Source organism: Gymnogyps californianus, chromosome 6 (assembly GCF_018139145.2).
Source record: "Gymnogyps californianus isolate 813 chromosome 6, ASM1813914v2, whole genome shotgun sequence".
Taxonomy (NCBI): Eukaryota; Metazoa; Chordata; class Aves; order Accipitriformes; family Cathartidae; genus Gymnogyps; species Gymnogyps californianus.
Window position 1 is genome coordinate 8,591,652 of NC_059476.1, and position 18,385 is coordinate 8,610,036.

General features: G+C 40.7%; 1 protein-coding gene across 1 annotated transcript in view; it reads left to right on the plus strand.

The window, feature by feature from the left end:
• Window positions 1-18,385, plus strand: part of HSPA12A (heat shock protein family A (Hsp70) member 12A) — a 58,048-nt gene that overhangs the window by 31,273 nt on the left and 8,390 nt on the right. Inside the window, exon 7 of the mRNA XM_050899095.1 lies at window positions 17,354-17,525. Within this exon, the coding sequence (XP_050755052.1) occupies window positions 17,354-17,525 (172 nt within the window). The remainder of the gene's footprint in view (window positions 1-17,353; window positions 17,526-18,385) is intronic.

The following is an 18,385-nucleotide window of genomic DNA, read 5'->3' on the forward strand; positions in this document are numbered from 1 at the left end:
AACCAGGATCCCACCCCTGTGTGGTCTGAGGTCCTACTGACATAAGAAAATTCAGTGTTTTGTTAGTCTTATATTACTGATGACAAAAAAAAAAAAAGACTGTGTCTGCTGATGGAAAGATGAAACTCTAAAAGTGTTCAAGACCGTTTGTGTAGAAATCCATTGAACCTAGGTAGGCATGAATAGTTGGTTCAGTCTTAACAGCACTTTGCGGTCTTAATATATTACTATGAGCAGCACTTTTAATCCCTTATCCAAATGAAATTCAGGCACTGTAGATTGTTTATTAGAGGAACACAGGATCGAATATTCTTGGCAGAGTTTCTTTTTGTTTCTCTGCACAGTAAGTGCAGAGCAGAGTCTACAGGCTGGAATTCCTTGAACATGCCAATAGGAATAAGGTTTTAAGGAAGAGTTTGGAGTGTGACAGGAGTATGTGAGTGCAGAAGCTGTAAAATAAGAAAGTAAAACATGGCATACCAAATGCACTCAGGGCAGAGCAAAGGAAAGGTAAGGATAGTGCATTTTTGTAAGCTTGCCCGAAATATTCTGTAGGCTTACAAACATCAGTCAGCTGCTCTACTTAGAGATATTGAGAGTTCTTTTCTTTTTAACATGAACTGTTGATTTTGAAATGGAGTTCTAGAGCACTGAAGTAGATTTATCTTTCAATTACAAATAGCAACTGTCGTGGTTTAACCCCAGCCAGCAAGTTTGCGTGGTAAGCTCGTATAAATAAACAGAGAGGCAGTCTAGGTCCAGTGAGCCTGGAATTCCAGAGGCTTTCTTTAACCAGCTCTTACGCTGAATATTTATTAATGTCTTCACATCAGCTTTGTCATGGAATGCGCATGATGAGAATTATTTAACACATTGTGTTCCAGGGTTACATTACATTACATTGATGAGTACTAGCCTGCTCTGTAGAAACCTTCGGAGAAAAGTAATCAAATTTGGTGAAAGAGTAATGTGACGGCACATAAAATTCCTTGCTAATAAAAACGTGATATGAAGTATGTTTGGTTTTTAAAAAGATGACTGGAGAGACTTAACCAGATTGGTATCTGTGAAGCTGAGCTACACTTATTTCTTTGGTGCGTAAAACACGCACAACTGAAATTTATTTGTCTAGGCACAGTGTAACAGACTTCTGCTATAAACTACATAAAAAGGCAATGATGTTCAGGCATAAGCAGCACTAGGAAGCTGGTGATTTCTTTGAACAGTACTTGTTAGTGGAGGCAGATGAGGCAGAAGTGCATTAATGCATCAACCGTCCTGATTATTTGTAGCTTCTGGGGTTCTCCTGAGTCCATGCTTTCACTTTTGTGATATTAAGATCTTTTTAATCATAAGGATTAAAATGTTTATTAAGTGATATGTTAGGGAGGATTCTGCATTTTGTAGCTCTGTTTAATTAGGAAAGGATAACTAATTGAGGAGTGAAGATTACAGAGTGGGAACTCAGCACAGTGGGAAATGTGAATGATTGATCTCGGTTTACACATTTTAATTACCCAGCCAGGTTCACATGAAAGCAGAGGCAGTTGACAAAGCCTTCTGCTAATCCAGTTCTGTACATTTCTGTTTGTCCACTTCTGTGGCACAAGTTGGAATATTTGGAGGTTTTCTTTTTATTTTGCTAAGCAAGTAAAATAGGAGGTTTTCATAGCATTCTAGGTAAGGGTAGATAGATGGATCTATGCTTGTCTTATAAAGCTGTGGAACATGTTTCTCAAGATCTTAGAAATTGCCTGAAAGGGCGCTGGAACCAACAGAAATAGCCAAAAATTAGAATCTTCCCTCTGCCTGGCAGAAAGACTGTGCTAGATGGGGTTTTCCAGCCAAAAGAAGAAAACAACAGTCTGAAAGGCTTTAAACTACGATCAGGAGGAGTGGGGGGAGTGATTGAAGTCCACAAACAAATATAAATGAGTGTGGACAAGGTCTAAAACTAGTGGGTAGGATTGTTTGTAATAAGTTCATAGAAAGGACAATGAAGGAGGATAATAGATCAGTCTAAAAGACATCTTAGATGCCAGTATTCAGTTACAAAGGCAGAGAAAAGAAATACAAGCTGAAAGTGGAACTATAGTGAAAAATATTAAGGCAAAATCAGGAAGCCCAAGATACAAAATAAGATGCAACTAACAGAAAATAGCAAGCATATAGTTTTCTTGGTGAAACAGCTCTCAGTCAGGGCCACTTGTGTCTCTCTGATAAAATCAGCCTGAGCCATAAGGACCTGGAATGAGGAAATTTTGAAACAAAGGGAAGGGGAGAGCCTGAGACACTAGGAGGATACTTAAATAGGAAGAGAGTCAGGCTTTGCTGTTGTGGTGACTGGTGCATGCCCATGGTATAAAAAGCATTTCTAGAATAATATACCATGAAAAATTGAAAAGCTCATGAGAATTTAATGGCTTCATTTTTCTAATGCACGCTACTCATAAAACTTGCAACTAATGTCCTCCTGCGCCTTGGGGGGATATAATGTAATGCAGCAAAAAATTCTTGGTAATGCCACTTGGAGCTAAGCTTTCATTTACTGCACAAATGTGATCTGTGGCAACAGTCACTTGGGAGTGAGCTGCAGCAACATCACCCTAGTGGAAATACAGACTCAATGCCACTGTGGTCCCATTTACCATCAACCTGTCAACAAGCATAACCTATCCCTTAGCACGTTATCATTTGGCAGTGTGTGAGTCAGCTTTAGTAATGCTAATTTGGATTTATTTGTGGTCCCAATACCTGTGAAAATTTTGGAGGAATGAAAGGGCAGGGGCACAACAAAACAAGCAATTTGGAGATTTTGTGTAGCCTGTTGTGCAAAGAAGAAAGCTGGTGATTTCAGAGTCTTGTGGTTGCTCCTTACCTTGTAAGGGATCCAAGATTCTTCCCCTTAGAAAATTGTGTCTTCATGTCTGGGATTACTTCTGAGACCAAAATGTGATAGACTAGATGTGGTGTCCTAAGTAAGGTCTGTTGCAATTGTTGGTATTCTTTTCTGTCTGACAAATACAAGAAATCCTTTTCTCTCTCAGGATGACCCAGAAAGCTTGTGCCTTGCCTGTGTGTAGCAAGAAATTATCTTTCTTTCTTATCAGCAGTTCACAAAAGCTTTTTGAGGAATAGGCACAGGTATCCTGCAGAACCTTCTCCATGCATTGTAAACAAAAGTGGTTTTAATGCTGCTCCATGATTGGTAGCCAGTGGTCATAATTCAGATATCTCCTTCCTTATGTTCCACTTTCTTTCCTCAAGGCCTGCTCATCAGCACATGCTACAATACTAATTTCTAAACCACTCTGCTCAGACATCTGCTCTTGGATTCATCCATCTCACTGTTATAACCTGTGAGTGTTGTTTGTCAGCAAACTACAGAGCTCTTCCCTAGAAAAGTGAAGTATAATTGGAAGAGGACATTTTTGGATTTAAGATAGCAACAGGAATAATCCTCTCATCATGCCATAAAGAGAAAGTAGTACTTCTATATCTCTGTTTCTATCTGGAAAGCAGCCACTTCTAGAAATGCAGTTCCAGTGGGCATTTTCTAAAGGCAGTGGAGAACAGACACCCCTACGGGGGGTACGTAAGCCCTCATTTTCTGTCTTAATAAGAACAGCAGAATCTTTTTACATTGGGAGAGATTTGGGGCAGACTGCCATACAGTGCAAAATGGCAACTGAATTTTCACACCACTCCTCCCAGTATTTGGCAAAAGGCAGCTGAAATACTTTGTTTCCACTGGAAGTGTTCTATGGATGCACCTCCTGGTGATGCAGGTTCCAGCACAGGGGAGAAGAGAGAAAGCAGGAGGCTTACGACAGGGATATAGGCTCTGTGACTGCATCAGAAAGCATTCAGACAGCAGTGTGTTTGGAGTTTTGGGTGCTGTCTTGTGCTGCTGGGAGATGTGGCAGCCCTTCCCCATCACTGTGCGGTCTGTTCAAAACAGATGTGAACTCTCAGTGAGCCAACACCGCTCCTGTGGCTGTGGCTGGTGCAGATCTGAGCCCAAGCTCGTGAGCTTGCTGAAGTACGTGCATAAAGAGGGGAGTCAGACTGAGGGAGTAGAACAGGCAGTGGTATGTGGCAGTTCCTCCTGACCCTCTTTCCAGACCCTCCCACAGGTGCAGTACGCCTGTTTTCCTACACTTTTATCTCTTTGATTTCCGTCTCTCACCTTTGCCAAGACAGAACACTGATTCTTTCCTTCCACGTTAGCCCTCAGGTCTGCAGGGCCCTGTAAAACCCTGAAATCACCTCCATGGGGAGTTCAGCATGAACAGTCTTTTCCTTTGAGAAGTAAACAAATGACCAACAGTCCTTCAAAAATTAAACATGTATTTTTTTCAATGAAAGCATAACTTTAGAATAAACAGCATGTACACATTTCTGGGTGATTTCTGAGAGGTATAAAATAGTTTAACATTGTCCCAAGGACCTTTTTCTTTGAGTTGTGGAACATGTCTGCTAGTTTTGGGGTAGGGTGAGGTTCCCCTGTCAGAGCTGCCACAGTACAGTTTTAAATTATAAATTTCCTCAGGTTTTTGAACTAAGACAGACCAGTTAAAGGATTTCCTCTAACTGTGAGAGGAGGGTGACATTTTGGAAGGCTTGACAGAGAGGAGCCTTTTTTGTCACCATTGTTGTTTTCTGCAAGAAGCTGTGTTTCCCTTAGCATTTAGACTAGAAGTATAATCTTAATCCTTGTAACATTTATATAGCGAATACTGTATTCTTTCAATATTCTGCAATTCTGCTAGTGTCACATATAGGGATTTGACAATATTTCCTGTTCTCTGTCCTCTCATTGCTCCTACTGCCCAGGAGAACTTCATGTTTCACCGAGTAATACTTCATATTGCTCAAGAGCCCTTGAGATTATCTGCTTCTCTTCCTTCTCTGGCTTCCATTATGCATTTTAGGAGTTTCAGAAGTTTTGTATTATAGCCTACGTTTAGTAAATTTTATTGTTTTATAAATTAAAAAAGGGAAATTATAGTACAAAATCCAGAAGACCTCATGAGTAAAGGTTTTAGTAACAGAATCAAACAGTGCTTACAGTCCCAAAGAATTTCAAGTTCAGGTTGAAAATACAAAGAATAGATTATAAAAATAATGTATAAAGTATAGAAATGCACTGGTAAAGCAATCTGTACTCTTAGCTGGGTAACAGCAACCCCAGGAAGAATAAATTGAGGCAGTCTGACCATGCTTAGCAAAGGCATTTATCTCAATAAGACAGCCTAGCCATCTGTAACAAATCGGTTCATCTCATCAGTGACCACACAAATGCAGCAGTTCTGACTGTAGCCGACGCAACTCCACAAAATTCATTATTCAGAGTGTGCTGAAAGTAAAAGTCACACTTCATTGCAGTTCCAGGTGCCACATTTATCTTCCTGCTTTTCAGAATGGGATAATGCCATAGTTTCTAAACAGCTGTTAGGAGGGAGCGATGTTACAGGCTGTACTTTATTTCTTACCATAGGAGTAGCTTTATTGGTAGGCTAGTAAACAGAAATGAAATATCAAATGGATTCTGCTTTGGTCCAAAACAGCTTGCTAAGTAGCATGATCAGGTATGTGTATGATGGGCAGCCAGCGTGATTATTCAGAGTCCAAGCACCCCCTATTCCAACAAACTTCAGCAATAGCTCCATTGTAAACCTTGGTATTGAGTTGGATACTCAGAAACTGATGCATTTGCTTTAGTGGATTGTTTCACAAAGTTTGGTCTAAGTGACTTGCAAAATGTTATATGGGAAGCTTGTAGCACAGCTGAACGCAAAAGAATTGAGCTTCAAGTCCAGGTCTGCTATTTGTATTGTCATGCTTTTAAGCACAAGACTGTTTTTTCTCTACAACCAAATACAGGAAAATTAATTAATTAGGAATTGAATTTCCCTCGCTGACAAGACACTGGACTGAGGCAGATTTTTTTTTTTTGGTGCAGATTGTATTAGTGTTGTAAACTCAACTTGTGCATCCTTGATGCATTAAACTAATTGCTTTCCCTATATTGAATCACTTTTTAACGTGACTGATGGCTGATGTTTAAGGCTAAAGGACTGCTTAGGACTGTTGTGCTCTTTATATTTTCAGATTTTAAAAGTGTAGCTTTCAGATTAAAAAAAAGTGTACTGTGACAAATGTTTCCTTGTGATCCCAAGACACTTAAATAAAAGTTCTAATTGCAAAGGTGTCTGAACTCCATAGGGAAACCTGTGAGGCCCTGAATAACTGCAGGCTTGTTACAGTGAGTCTGGTACTGCTGTCATACTGTCAGACATGATGGGCTCCCTCTCACCGATACACGCAAGGATTTGACACGACATTCACAAAGACAAGGCATGAAAAAGTGTGTAGGTCTTTGGCATTTGGGAAAGATTCCTACCAGCGGTTCTGGTCTTTCTCAGTGTATAATACCTGCACCATTTTAGAATCGTGGAAGCATTCATTGGAAGCGTTTGTTGGAGATCATCTAGTCTGACCTTCCCTTTGAAGCAGGGTTATTGCCAACACCAGGTCAGCAGTGGCTTTGTTGAGCCAAGTTTTAAAAACCTCCAGGGACAGAGATGCCTCTCTGAGCAGCTGTTCCAGTGCTGCATCACCTTCCTGTAAAAAGGGTTTTTTGTAATATCCAATTTGAACTCTACAAGCTGCCATATGTGGCTGTTGCCCCCTTTCATATCTCCTGGCAAGACTGAGAAAAGTTTTGTTCTGCTATCTTTGTAACTGCCCTTCAAATAGCTGCAGGCAGCTATTAGCTTCCTCCTTGGCCGCCTCTTTACCAGACTAAACAAACCCAGCTCCCTCAGCCTCTCCTTACAGAACGTGTTCTCTAGCAGCCCTCCTTGAACCCTCTCCACTTTCTCCATGTCTGTCTTGAGCTGAGGGGTGCAAAAGTGTTCAGTTGATAACCTTTACAGAGCTCATTCTGTAGCCATTACTTATGGAAATTAGCAGTCATGAATACTTATACTGAGAAATAACAAGGAAATAAGTCCTTAGTAGAGGGCTGTAAGTGATTCTAGTGGTTTCTTTGGAATTAACAATAATAATAATAGTTTACACAACAATTACATGTTTTCATCCCAGCTTTTTGAAGTTGGTATCCAAGAGTTTCTTCCACCATAAAACTAAGTTTAATTATAAATAAAATGCTAATCTAAACCTCTTGCCCCTCCAACATATACGTTCATGCACAAACTGTTAAATAGGGAGTAGTGTTGCTATTAACTGGAATTAATTTATGTCTTGTCTGGTGAAGTTCACCAAACCAGCTACATGTGTGCAAGTGTGAGGTACTGCATCATCTATCCTGATTTCCTGCAGGTTAGAGGATTTCACCTAAAAACTCCCTTCACAGGAGTTCATAGCTTGTGAGTTCTACCTTTGAAGTGTGAGCAGTCGTAAAGTTCAGCCTACGTGAAGGCTGTGGGAAGGCTGTGAATTTTCTGTGGGTTAGTTACTTTGTATGAGCTTCTGGTATGGGCAAGCCCTGGGAATTCAAAAAGCACTGCAAAGCCTATGCTCTGGTATTTTAAAAGCAAAGAAAAATTGTATAAGTATATAGTAACAGTATCTACTTCATCATGGCAGAAGGGCAGATATCTGGGGTCTCAAAGAGAGGTCTCAGGGTAATCCCAAAATCCTAAGGACAATTTAAAGGCCGATTTTTACATTGGGGTTCATCCTTCTATGTCTTTCACATTACTTAATCACTTATGCTAGTGCAAAGTGAATAAATGAAAACTATTATGGGGGTCTCTTAACTTCCAGTTTTGTGCTCCCTCCATTAAACCAATGGCTTTTCCACTTTTCGTCTTTCATAATTTTATTTCCCTTGTCTGCAAAATGAAGTTACTACTATTTTACCATAGCCTGAGATTTCATTTATGCTCTCTCAAGCAGTTTTCTCACAGAGAGATGAGCTATCTTTGTCCTGTCACTTAACTGTACAGATGGGGAAGCTGACACTGAAGGAATTCTGCAGCTGTGGTAATTATCCACTATGTTCTTACTTGTAAATTGCAAAATATCAGTGGCACCTGATCAGAATAGGACAAAGGACAGCCTGTGCCACAAACCTAATTTTAGCTCAACAGGCAACAATAGGGTGAAAATGTATGCGTTTATATATATCTACTATGTATATGCATGTATATATAGCAAATGTTGTTTAAGAGAAAGTAAAAAGCTCTTGGTTCTATAAAGCAAAAAGTGCCTCTATGACACTGTAGATGTCAGATCTTTGCAGGATCAGCCACCACCCAAACATTGTGTTAACTGGATTTAAAAAGAAAAAGAAAGACGTTAATTCTCAGTTTTCATCTAGGCTCTTAAATCCTGAGGATGAATTTTCGAAAGGAGGGGAGCACCCAGCAGCTCTTCCTCCTGCCTTTGGCAAACCCAGCCTCTGCTGTGGTCACTAAGAGGAATCTGGGTGCCTTTGAAAATCCTGTTTGTTTTGTGGCTGTTGAGAAATTCTAAGAATCTGTCTTTGAACAGATAAGTGGACTGAGCTAAAGGGGCTGTCTGACCTCACTCTGTTGTATTTATTCACGATACTTATTGTACTGCAGTACTCTTCATCACTCTGAAGACTAATGGCAAAGCATCGGTGTATGTGATGGCGTAGTGATTTTCAAACACTTTTTGTGAAGGCTTCTTAAGTCTCAAGGCTGAAGATCTAGCAAAACTGCGTGCGCTGTGCTTTTCATGCAGCCTTGTGATCCACTAGCCCCACTCCCTGCCAACCCAGCTCCCCCTTACGTGCCTCTGTGATAATGCTGAGAGTCTTTTCCCATGTTGCTCATCTTCTTTCCTGGCATGCTCTGCCTCTGTAATTAGATCTCAGTTGTTTATTTGTGACATCCCAGTTTGATGCCATAGAACTGGAGAAAGTGCTAGCTGGTGAAAAAGGAGGAGGATTAGAGAAGAGCTCACTTACCAAGGCACTAAGTGGATGGTGTTATCATGAATCCGTTAACACAATGAACTGATTAGTTTAAACAGTGTAACTTTCACAAGGCACTTAATTTCCAACTGCTGTTTTGTGTTGCCTTGATTCAGTCACACAATACTTTCTTCATGGGGGCTGCACGGTGCTTAACTTGCAATCATGGCTTTCCTATTTTTACTAATTATAATAAATATCTTGGAAAATAGAAAAATGTTAATGTTAATTCACAGCTTCTGTTTTTTTGGCTGAATGATGTTGTCGTGCAGAGCTTCATTTCCTAATGAACCACATTATCTTTACAGAGCTATTTCATGGACTCCAACTTTCAAATTTTATCTCTGGTGCCTACAAATGTGGCTTTAGTGGTAAAACAGGTTTAAAAGGTTCTTCCTACTACCCAGAAGAAGGTATCATTACACTCATCTGGTCTGCAGTGTTGCTTCAGAAGTGATTAAAGTAATGCAGTTGGTGGAGGTGGCAAACTGTGAAAGCAGGACGGGGACCCAAGGCTGTGATGGAGCTGTGATGGAGCTGTCCCTGCAGCCTCTGCACATGCTCTGTGTCACATGCAGAAACTGAAGCTTGCTGTTTGGCAAAGAGTAGCATTTGGCTGGGACACTGAGCTGGAGTTCTGGGGTTGTGGAGTGACTTCCCACCTTATCGTGGGTTCCTGCGCAACATTAGCCAAGGCTTTTAGTCTGTGCCTTGTTTTTCCAACTGTCTAATGAGGGTGGTTCTTCTCTTGCACGTGTTTATCTGTTTAGTCTATTTATGCTACATTTTTGTATCTGGAAATGTCTTATTAATTGTGAATGCAGTGCCTATGGCACTGACACAGTACTGAATCAGGTCTTAGATGACTACAAAATTTATCAAAGCAGTAAATTAGAATTCATCCAATCAGACCTCGTTCTTAGTTTGTTTCTCTTTCTGAAAGATCGAATTTAACTGCCATGAAAGTAATATAGTATATTACTCTATACTTAGTTTACAAAATGTTTTCCTTTAGTGGCTTTCAATGCATAAAGGACAAAGGCACTAGTATACGTATTTTACAGATAGGTAATCTGAGCTCGTAAGGAGTACAGCCTGCCAGGATCATCTCACTGGTTAGTAGTGCAACAGAAAGTAAAATTCACTTCTCCTGAGTATAAACACAGTTCTTACCCAGAGAAAATGCACTTTTTAATATTTGTGAGTATATGTTGGAATAATTTACTTATTCTATTTGACCCTGAAAGTGATGTAGGAAACGTTACTAAATGGGTAAAAAATGGGTCTCGATCAGATTATTTTCTCCAGTTCAGAGAACTGGCCTGAACTACTCCCTGGACCAGAGTGGAATCAAGGGGTCAGAGTGGCCTCTGTGCTCCTCTTGCAGCGGTGAAGACCACCACTCTGCAAGTTAATGTGAGCATTAGCACTGAAGTAGACCCAGCTGCAGTTTGCTCTGGCCCTGACTCTAGATTCTAGTGAAATAGGGGTCCGAGACCGGACTGCCTGCACAGATCTGATTAATCCTACATCTGTGCAGTGCTCCTTTGTACCTCCATTATTTCCAATATGTACGGACTCTTAACCATTTCTCTTTTACTTTTTGGACCTTTTTCAGAGGCTGTGTTAAGATGTATTCTCACCGTATTTTTGCCATAAGGAAGATGCTGAGTTTATAATATTATGTACAGCTGCATCTTAGCAGGTTGAGGCTTTTTTGCCTATGTTAACATAACACTGAGGTGCAAGAATCATCTGAATCTAATCCTATATAAGTGTTGGGTAAAAAGTACCTCATCCTTTATTTATTTATTTAACGTTTTTATCTCTCCCACCTCCTGTGCTGAAGAACATAATCAAGGTAGATCCCTCCACTAACAGTCTTTGTCAGAGTCTGCCTGCGTGGGGTTGATTTGGTTCCATGAGCTGCTGCTTTCCCACCTGGCTTGGCAGGGTAGCACCGCTAGCCTGCAGAGGAGCCTAGGGGCTGGCCCACAGCTTCAGTCGGGTTTGACAGCTGTGCTGTAGACTATTCTTCCTCCACGTAACCTCAGGGACATAAAAGTCTAATTTTTGTATGTACAAGCTTAACACAAATACTTTCCTTTTGGACAGAGAAAAGTTCTTGGAAAGAACTGCACAAGACAGGGCAGTGTTTTGAACATTGCTGTTGTGCCCCTAGTGTAGTTTCATTCTGCAGGTTTGGCCCTTTTTAATGATTTGGTTCCAAAAGTAAGCTAGACCTATGCAGTGATCTTCTGAAAGTGTGTGTGCCTGCCTGTGTTATCACCCAGTGCTGATGGAAGGGCAGAAACTTCAGAAATGATTGAAAATAGGCTGCTGTGTGCAGGAATGCATGGTTATGTGTTCCCTGACAATGGGAAAAGCTGTAGTGTGAGCCGAGAGCCTCACAGCCCTCACGGCAGTCAGCCGTGAGATTTCAGAAGTTTTAATATTCAGAAAACGAGTTTGACTTCAAAGTTTTTTGAGTGAAGAGGAAATACGTGTGCATGAAAGAAAGAGAGAAAGAGAGGATTTCCAGGCAGGTGAAGCTCAAGGAAATAAAGATAAATCGCATCCTGGGCTGCATCAAAACAAGTGTGACCAGCAGGTCGAGGGAGGTGATTCTCCCCCTCTATTCCGCTCTCATGAGACCCCACCTGGAGTACTGCTGCGTTCAGCTCTGGGGCCCCCAACATAAGGACATGGACCTGTTGGAGCGAGTCCACAGGAGGGCCACAAAGATGATCAGAGGGCTGGAGCACCTCCCCTATGAGGACAGGCTGAGAGAGTTGGGGTTGTTCAGCCTGGAGAAGAGGAGGCTCTGGGGAGACCTTCTAGCAGCCTTCCAGTACCTAAAGGGGGCCTACAGGAAAGATGGGGAGGGACTCTTTATCAGGGAGTGTAGTGATAGGACAAGGGGTAATCGTTCTAAACTGAAAGAGGGTAGATTTAGATGAGATGTCAGGAAGTTCTTCACTGTGAGGGTGGTGAGGCACTGGAACATGTTGCCCAGAGAAGCTGTGGATGCCCCATCCCTGGAAGTGTTCAAGGCCAGGTTGGATGGGGCTTTGAGCAAGCTGGTCTAGTGGAAGGTGTCCCTGCCCATGGCAGGAGGGTTGGAATGAGGTGATCTTTAAGGTCGCTTCCAACCCAGACCATTCTATGATTCTATGAATATAAAATGCATGGGGCTGACTCCAATTAACATATGATTCTAATAATAAATCAGCATCTTAAATTCAACAGATGGAGTACTATTTTCTGTACGTGGGTGGGTTGGTTTTTTTTTTTTGCACTATTTAAGACCTTAGTATCGGTTCTTTTTAATCGGTTTTATAGCCCAAAGAAATGGGTGCACTCCATGTAAGCCATGTTCCTTGTGTTATGAGTCAGTGGTCAGGCTTTTTTTTTTGTTTGCCTGTAAAAAGATGCCTGATAGATCTCCTTTCTTGCTTTTTCAGAGAGATACAACTTTTGCTTTCAATAGTTTGAAAGGATAGTAATAGGAAAAGTGTACCTTCTCAATGATGGCGTATTTACTAATATGCTATTCCTTCTGAGGTCACCATGGTGTAATAAATAAAGCCTGACAGAGCAACAGCATTCTGCCTGGCTGTGTTATGAAATACAGGAGTACTCCAGCCAAATGCTGATGCCTCTAATTATGGCAGCTTTCAGAGATGGGAGCTTTTCATCTAGGCCTGCCTCGTGGCTTTCATTGCCTTTTAAAAAGGCTCAAACTACATGGAATATTCTACTATAATGCTGTCTTTAAGGCCATATACATTACAATATTTAAAAAAATAAAATAAATGTGCATTGCTTTTTTCATTGTGCGTCATGGTACGTGAGGCTGGGTTTTAAAAATAGCATCTTTTAATCTGTAGTAATGATGATTCTGCGTAGGGAATGAGTGAATATCGTTTAGTTCTCTGGAAGTGGTCAGACTGCTATACTGAGCTTCAGTCCAGACCTCGCTATTTGCTAGTGATGAATTAGTATAACACTTGGCAGCTGATGCTGTTCAGGGAATCAGGAATGTATTTGTGGTCAGCTGTGGCTCTCGTCTGGTGACACATCTCTGGCTGTAAAAGCAGATCTAGTGCACCAGGTTGAGAATTCACCTGCATCTGGATGGTAAAGCTATTTGTGCTCCAGTACGTGAGACTTTGAAGCACTTTGAGGTTTGCTGTCGGTGATGCGTTTTGGCAAATGAACAGCAATGCACTGGCACCAGCTCATAGACCTGTTTTGCTGGAGTGAGTGAAAATCTGGGAGTTCTCTTGTCAAAGCATGAAATCCTAGTCCTCAGGCATGAGCAAAGTGAGTTTGGGGCAGTCTTTTAAAGTAGTTAGTTTCATAGTGTTCTTTGCTTCTTCCAGGTATAAAAATGCAGCAATGTCCTGCAAATAAATTAATTTTTAAGAACTTTCTGGTACTCAAAGGATTTTTGTAATTCCGTGATGGGTTTTCCACGTTTGCGTTTTTGGGAAAACCTCTGTCTGCTTCCTTCATGTTTCATAAGTGATGACTGGGTTTATACTGCTAGTGAGTATAATGGGAGAAAGAAAATCTCCTTAGCAGACTAGAGTCAAGACATGGCTCTGTTATAAAGTCTGCTATAAGCTGCCCTAGGCAAAAGCAACGTGATGCATTTGTCCCACTGCCAGAATGATCTATATAATGTTGAATACTGAGACATTGTTTAGATCTGTCCCGTTCAAGCCTGTTAACTTGTGAATCTCTGTTCTTAGTTACAGTAGTACTTGGGCAGCAGTGAGCGAGGGCATGGAGTGAGGCAGATAGAAAGGAACAAATGTAAAATATAGCAAATTCCCAAACTTCTACAGTTAATATTTGTAATGAATGCATCACTGTTTCTTTGTGTTGACTGCCTGCTGTTTTCACTCCTCTTTCTCTGCATGCTCGATATTTTTCTCCCATCTGTTCCTTTCTCCTTGGCTGTAACGATGGGACAGAGGTACTGCCTCCTAAGTCTTCATCTTCTCAGAGCTTGTATTAAAGCAACCTCATTGCTCCATTCCTCCCTTGCAGTATGTATGTGTTCATGTTTCTTTCTCATCTCCCCTTCCCCCATTCTCTCTGTGCTGTATCTAGAGATATATATGTACAGTAATGTGCTATCTCTGATGATCTAAGTAGAAATACTACATACACAAGGTATGAAATAGTCAATATTGATCTATACATATATATGTACATATATATGTGTAGGTATATATAAAAATATATATATGTTGGATGCCTATTACCTTTCACTGTACAAGATTCTTTGTATGGTCTTTTTATGATGTGAAATAACACATTCTTCATTGTAACTGGCCCTTCAAACTCTGTAAGGAAAGCTTTTTAACAAAAAACTCCACGTTTTCTTCATGAAATTCTGTTAGGATCAGCTGTGCTTTGAACTGTTAAAAACTGTCATTTCTGCTGAATGTTTTCCTCAGGAGATATTTTAAGTATGTTAAAATAATATCTAGAGAGAAAAAGTAGCAAGAATAGCATCTGCTATACTTGGAGGGTCTGAGAACATGGATCTGAGTCCATCCGCTGCAGGTCACTGCCTTCCTGTCCTGACGTGCAGGCTGCAATGTGAAAAGTTCATGGTACAGACTACTGCTGGAGGAGGGGAGGAAGCAAGTGTTATTGTTAATAGTTTACTATTTTCTTTTAGCAGAAGCAGCCTTGGAAATTTGTACCAAAATCCCCCCTAGAACAGATGACTTTGCAATTAATACAATCTTCCCGCCCCCCCCCCCCCCCCAAGTTAGGAAATAGCAGTGCATTCCCCTGTGTGTGCAACTCAGTTCTTGTCACCTCTGCAAATGCTTTATGATGTAGCCTTTGGATTTTAATATCCTTAGGAACAAACTATTTCTTCCCTAAAATATAATTTTCTCTTTTAGTGCATAGGTTAGACATGAGACTAAGAATTGCTTTGTCTGTGCTACTAACATATGCCCAGTACGTGGAGCAGACTGAGCATGCTAAGTTCATCCACATTGCTGGATATTAAAAAAAAAAATCTTGCTGCTCAGATTCAGAGCTCTCATAAGACATGATAATGGATTTAATATATGTGAAAACTGCAGCAGGGTAGTAGGGAGCTATTTGTTCTCCATGCCCTTACTGGATAAGGCAAGAAGTGCTGGCCTTAAAATTGCAGCAAGAAAGATTCAGATTAGGCTTTTAGCAAAACTTTCCAAAGGCAAAGACAGTGAAGGGCTGAGATAGTTTGTGTGCAGAAACCATACATTTTTGGAATTCTTTAGCAGATTAGATAAATATCTCTCAGGGACCAAGTATTGATTCATATCTTGAATGTTGCCCTTTCCAATGGAACAAATTAAAGCTTTGTATGTAGAAGAGCTCAGCCGGAGATAAGTGATGTTGAAGTGAGCTGGCATGAAACCAGCGCTGCTTGTGCCTAGTACATCCAGACCGGTTGGAGGAAAGATTGGGTTTATACTAAGGCATGATGCAAGAACTTCATCTTCATCCCCAGTACAGCTCCAGAGCTTTATCTAAGCCTGTGCCTGCCAACATGCTTGCATGCAAGTGGTATGGTGGCAGAAGAGTCTGGCTTGGACCTATGCTTGATTTATAGTCTTTTTATATCTTTTAGGGTTACTCTGGCTGCTGTAAATCTGCATTTTCCAAATTTTAAAAGTTTGGTTGCAAACATTTTTTTTCAATATAATATTTTTTCAATATGTGTTGCCACATAGCTGGCAAGGCTTGATATTCTGTGGTATTTGCACAGTATTCTCCTTCCCAGACAGTTCCGCTAATTTCAGATCATGCTGTTGAGTTCAGTGGATGTAACCAAGGCAGAAGGTTTTGCCCAGCAGCAATAAAGGATGTAAAGTGACCGTAATCCCAGTCATGAGGTGTGCTTTTAAAATAATGAGCAACCATGATTAGTTTAACCCTTACTTTCTTATTTTGGAATTTATTTGCTGTTGTTTTTTTCTTTTTTGTTCTCAACAATGAGGAAGATGCTTTCTATAAAAATCTATTTATCTTATTTATTAAGGTGGAGAGGGTAAAATGAGTCAGTAAATGTGAAGGACAATTTTATGTCTCCAAGTCTTACCCCAAGCAAAATATTGCTTTTTGAACAAGCTTTACTTTGAGTTTCTAGCTGCAGGTGTAAACTAGCCAGCAATTCCCACAGCCCACAATGTAGCTATATGAATGAAGCCAAATTCCAGTCCAGGTCCGCAGCCTTTCCGTGTGAGTCTGCCTTCTTTTGGGGATGCTCTGGAGCCACCACAGTGCGTGTGTATGAATTGAAGTGAAGGTTTGCTGGAAGACTGACCACGGAAGCAGAAAAATGTTCATACATGTATTTGTTTGCTAGCATGCTTTAGTACTCAGGCATTTAACTGAAAATCAATAGCAGGTAAACCAAAAGTTGGGCAGAAAGAGTTGAAAGATATTGTTATCTATTTTAACAGAAACCTATACAGTAGGGAGAAGTACAGGAGAAAAGAAATGAAAACACAATTTTGTCAACCGCTCTTTGATAAGCTTTCTCTAAGCCCAGCTCTGAGAGTGATGTGGTTACATAAGAACTTGTGGCTTCTTGAAAATCTATGTGTCTGGAGGCTGAAAATCCAGAAAGAAAATAGAGAGAATGGCAAATGTTGATTTTATAATGTGGGATTATTTTTAAGCTTGTTCTCATTACATTTTAGGGAACCTGCCCTGTTGTATTTTGAGTCCTTGAATATACTGAGCATTTTGAAGTTGTTATAAAAGTGAATGTGCTTAAAAGCAATGGATTTTGAAATAGAAAATGTTGGTTTTAAGTCAGAAGATGCGTTACTGGCAAAGTGTATTGTATATTCCCAGTAAGCTACACAGTGCAGGGAGTCTGTTTCAGCAAGGACTATGTATATCTGGGATATAAAGAAAGGCATACTTAAAATATTATTGTGGGGAGGAGAGGCCAAAGGTATTCCTTCATTTCTTAAAGGAGGCTGGGGCCCCTCTTAGCAGGCAGGTTCACGAGTTAATTAGGAGTTCAGGGTTTAGTCCATTCATTACAGGTTTCAAAATGACTTTCTTCCTTTCTCCACCTGTCATGTCCACAGCTGCTCGGTTAGCCACTTAGCATGGTAAGTGCATGCATACTTCCCTGTTACAGCCTGTGAAGTTGTGCTATACATTGCGGGCAGAACGATTCCCAGATCAAGACCTTTAGCCAATGGCAGCAGCTCCTTTGCGCGTTGAACTCGGAGGGCTGACCTAACTGAAACCGCGAGCTGGGGAAAGGCGTGTTCACTTGCTGAAAAGGGTCTGCTAGGCTGTGGTATTTCCCACCCCACTTCTCTGATCGATTCTCTCTCACAGGCAGGAATGGCATCTCCTGAAAATCCTGAGCAGTTGATCATTGCCCTGGAACCTGAGGCTGCCTCTATCTACTGCCGAAAGCTCCGCCTGCACCAGATGATAGACCTGAGTAGTAGGGCGCCTGTCAATGGTTATAGCCCAAGTGACACTATTGGAACTGGATTTACACAGGGTACTTCTTCTATTAACTCACTTCTTTAGATTCTTGTGTCTAGGTTTGCTTTGGCCATGAGGGCTGTTTTCTTACCATTTCTTGTTGTCTTTGCTCTCTTGAAATGTTTCAGGCTAGCATCAGTTTGCTTTTATAAACTGTTTTGCTGTTTACTGTAATTAGACTAGTTTAGGTATTGATCCAGCACACACTTGAATTTTAGCACACAGGTAGCTTCATTGCCTTGCCTTTATTGGGATGTTATGAGAGTCTTTTAGTATTTTCACAACGGTATTTTTTTGCCTTAATTAAAATCAATACTTGGTGTTGGATCATTTTTTTAATTTAATTTGTTGGCAACAATTATGTGTTCGATTAGCTGCATTATTGAAGCAGTGTTAAATAACTGGATCCACAATGGGACTTTTAGTCTGAGGTGTTCCAGAGTTTTGGCAGATGCTTTTTGATGTCATCTTTATGAAATATCATTAATTACTTTCAACGCTCAGAGGAACACACAGTCTTGGAATATAGCAATGAATTTATCTGCTCGTAGAAGAGCAACTAGATACAGCACTTCCGATTTATTGACCTGGGATCTGTTGCTAATACCAATGTTTGACGACTGACTTACAATGAGGGACGGAGATTGGACCACAGTGTAAGTCACCTGCCAAAAGATCCTTCGTCACCAAAGATTTTTGAGCTTGGTATCATACCTGAGATTGGAGGAAAATAGGAGAGAAAAAAAAAAAAGGAAAACAAAGCAGCAGTAAGATGTGATTACTGTATAATGCACAGATTTCCTGTCTGTGTGAATTGTAACAGTTGCACTGATATTGGTGGTAGTGTGCCAATCTATCCCAGAAGGAATTTTTCAG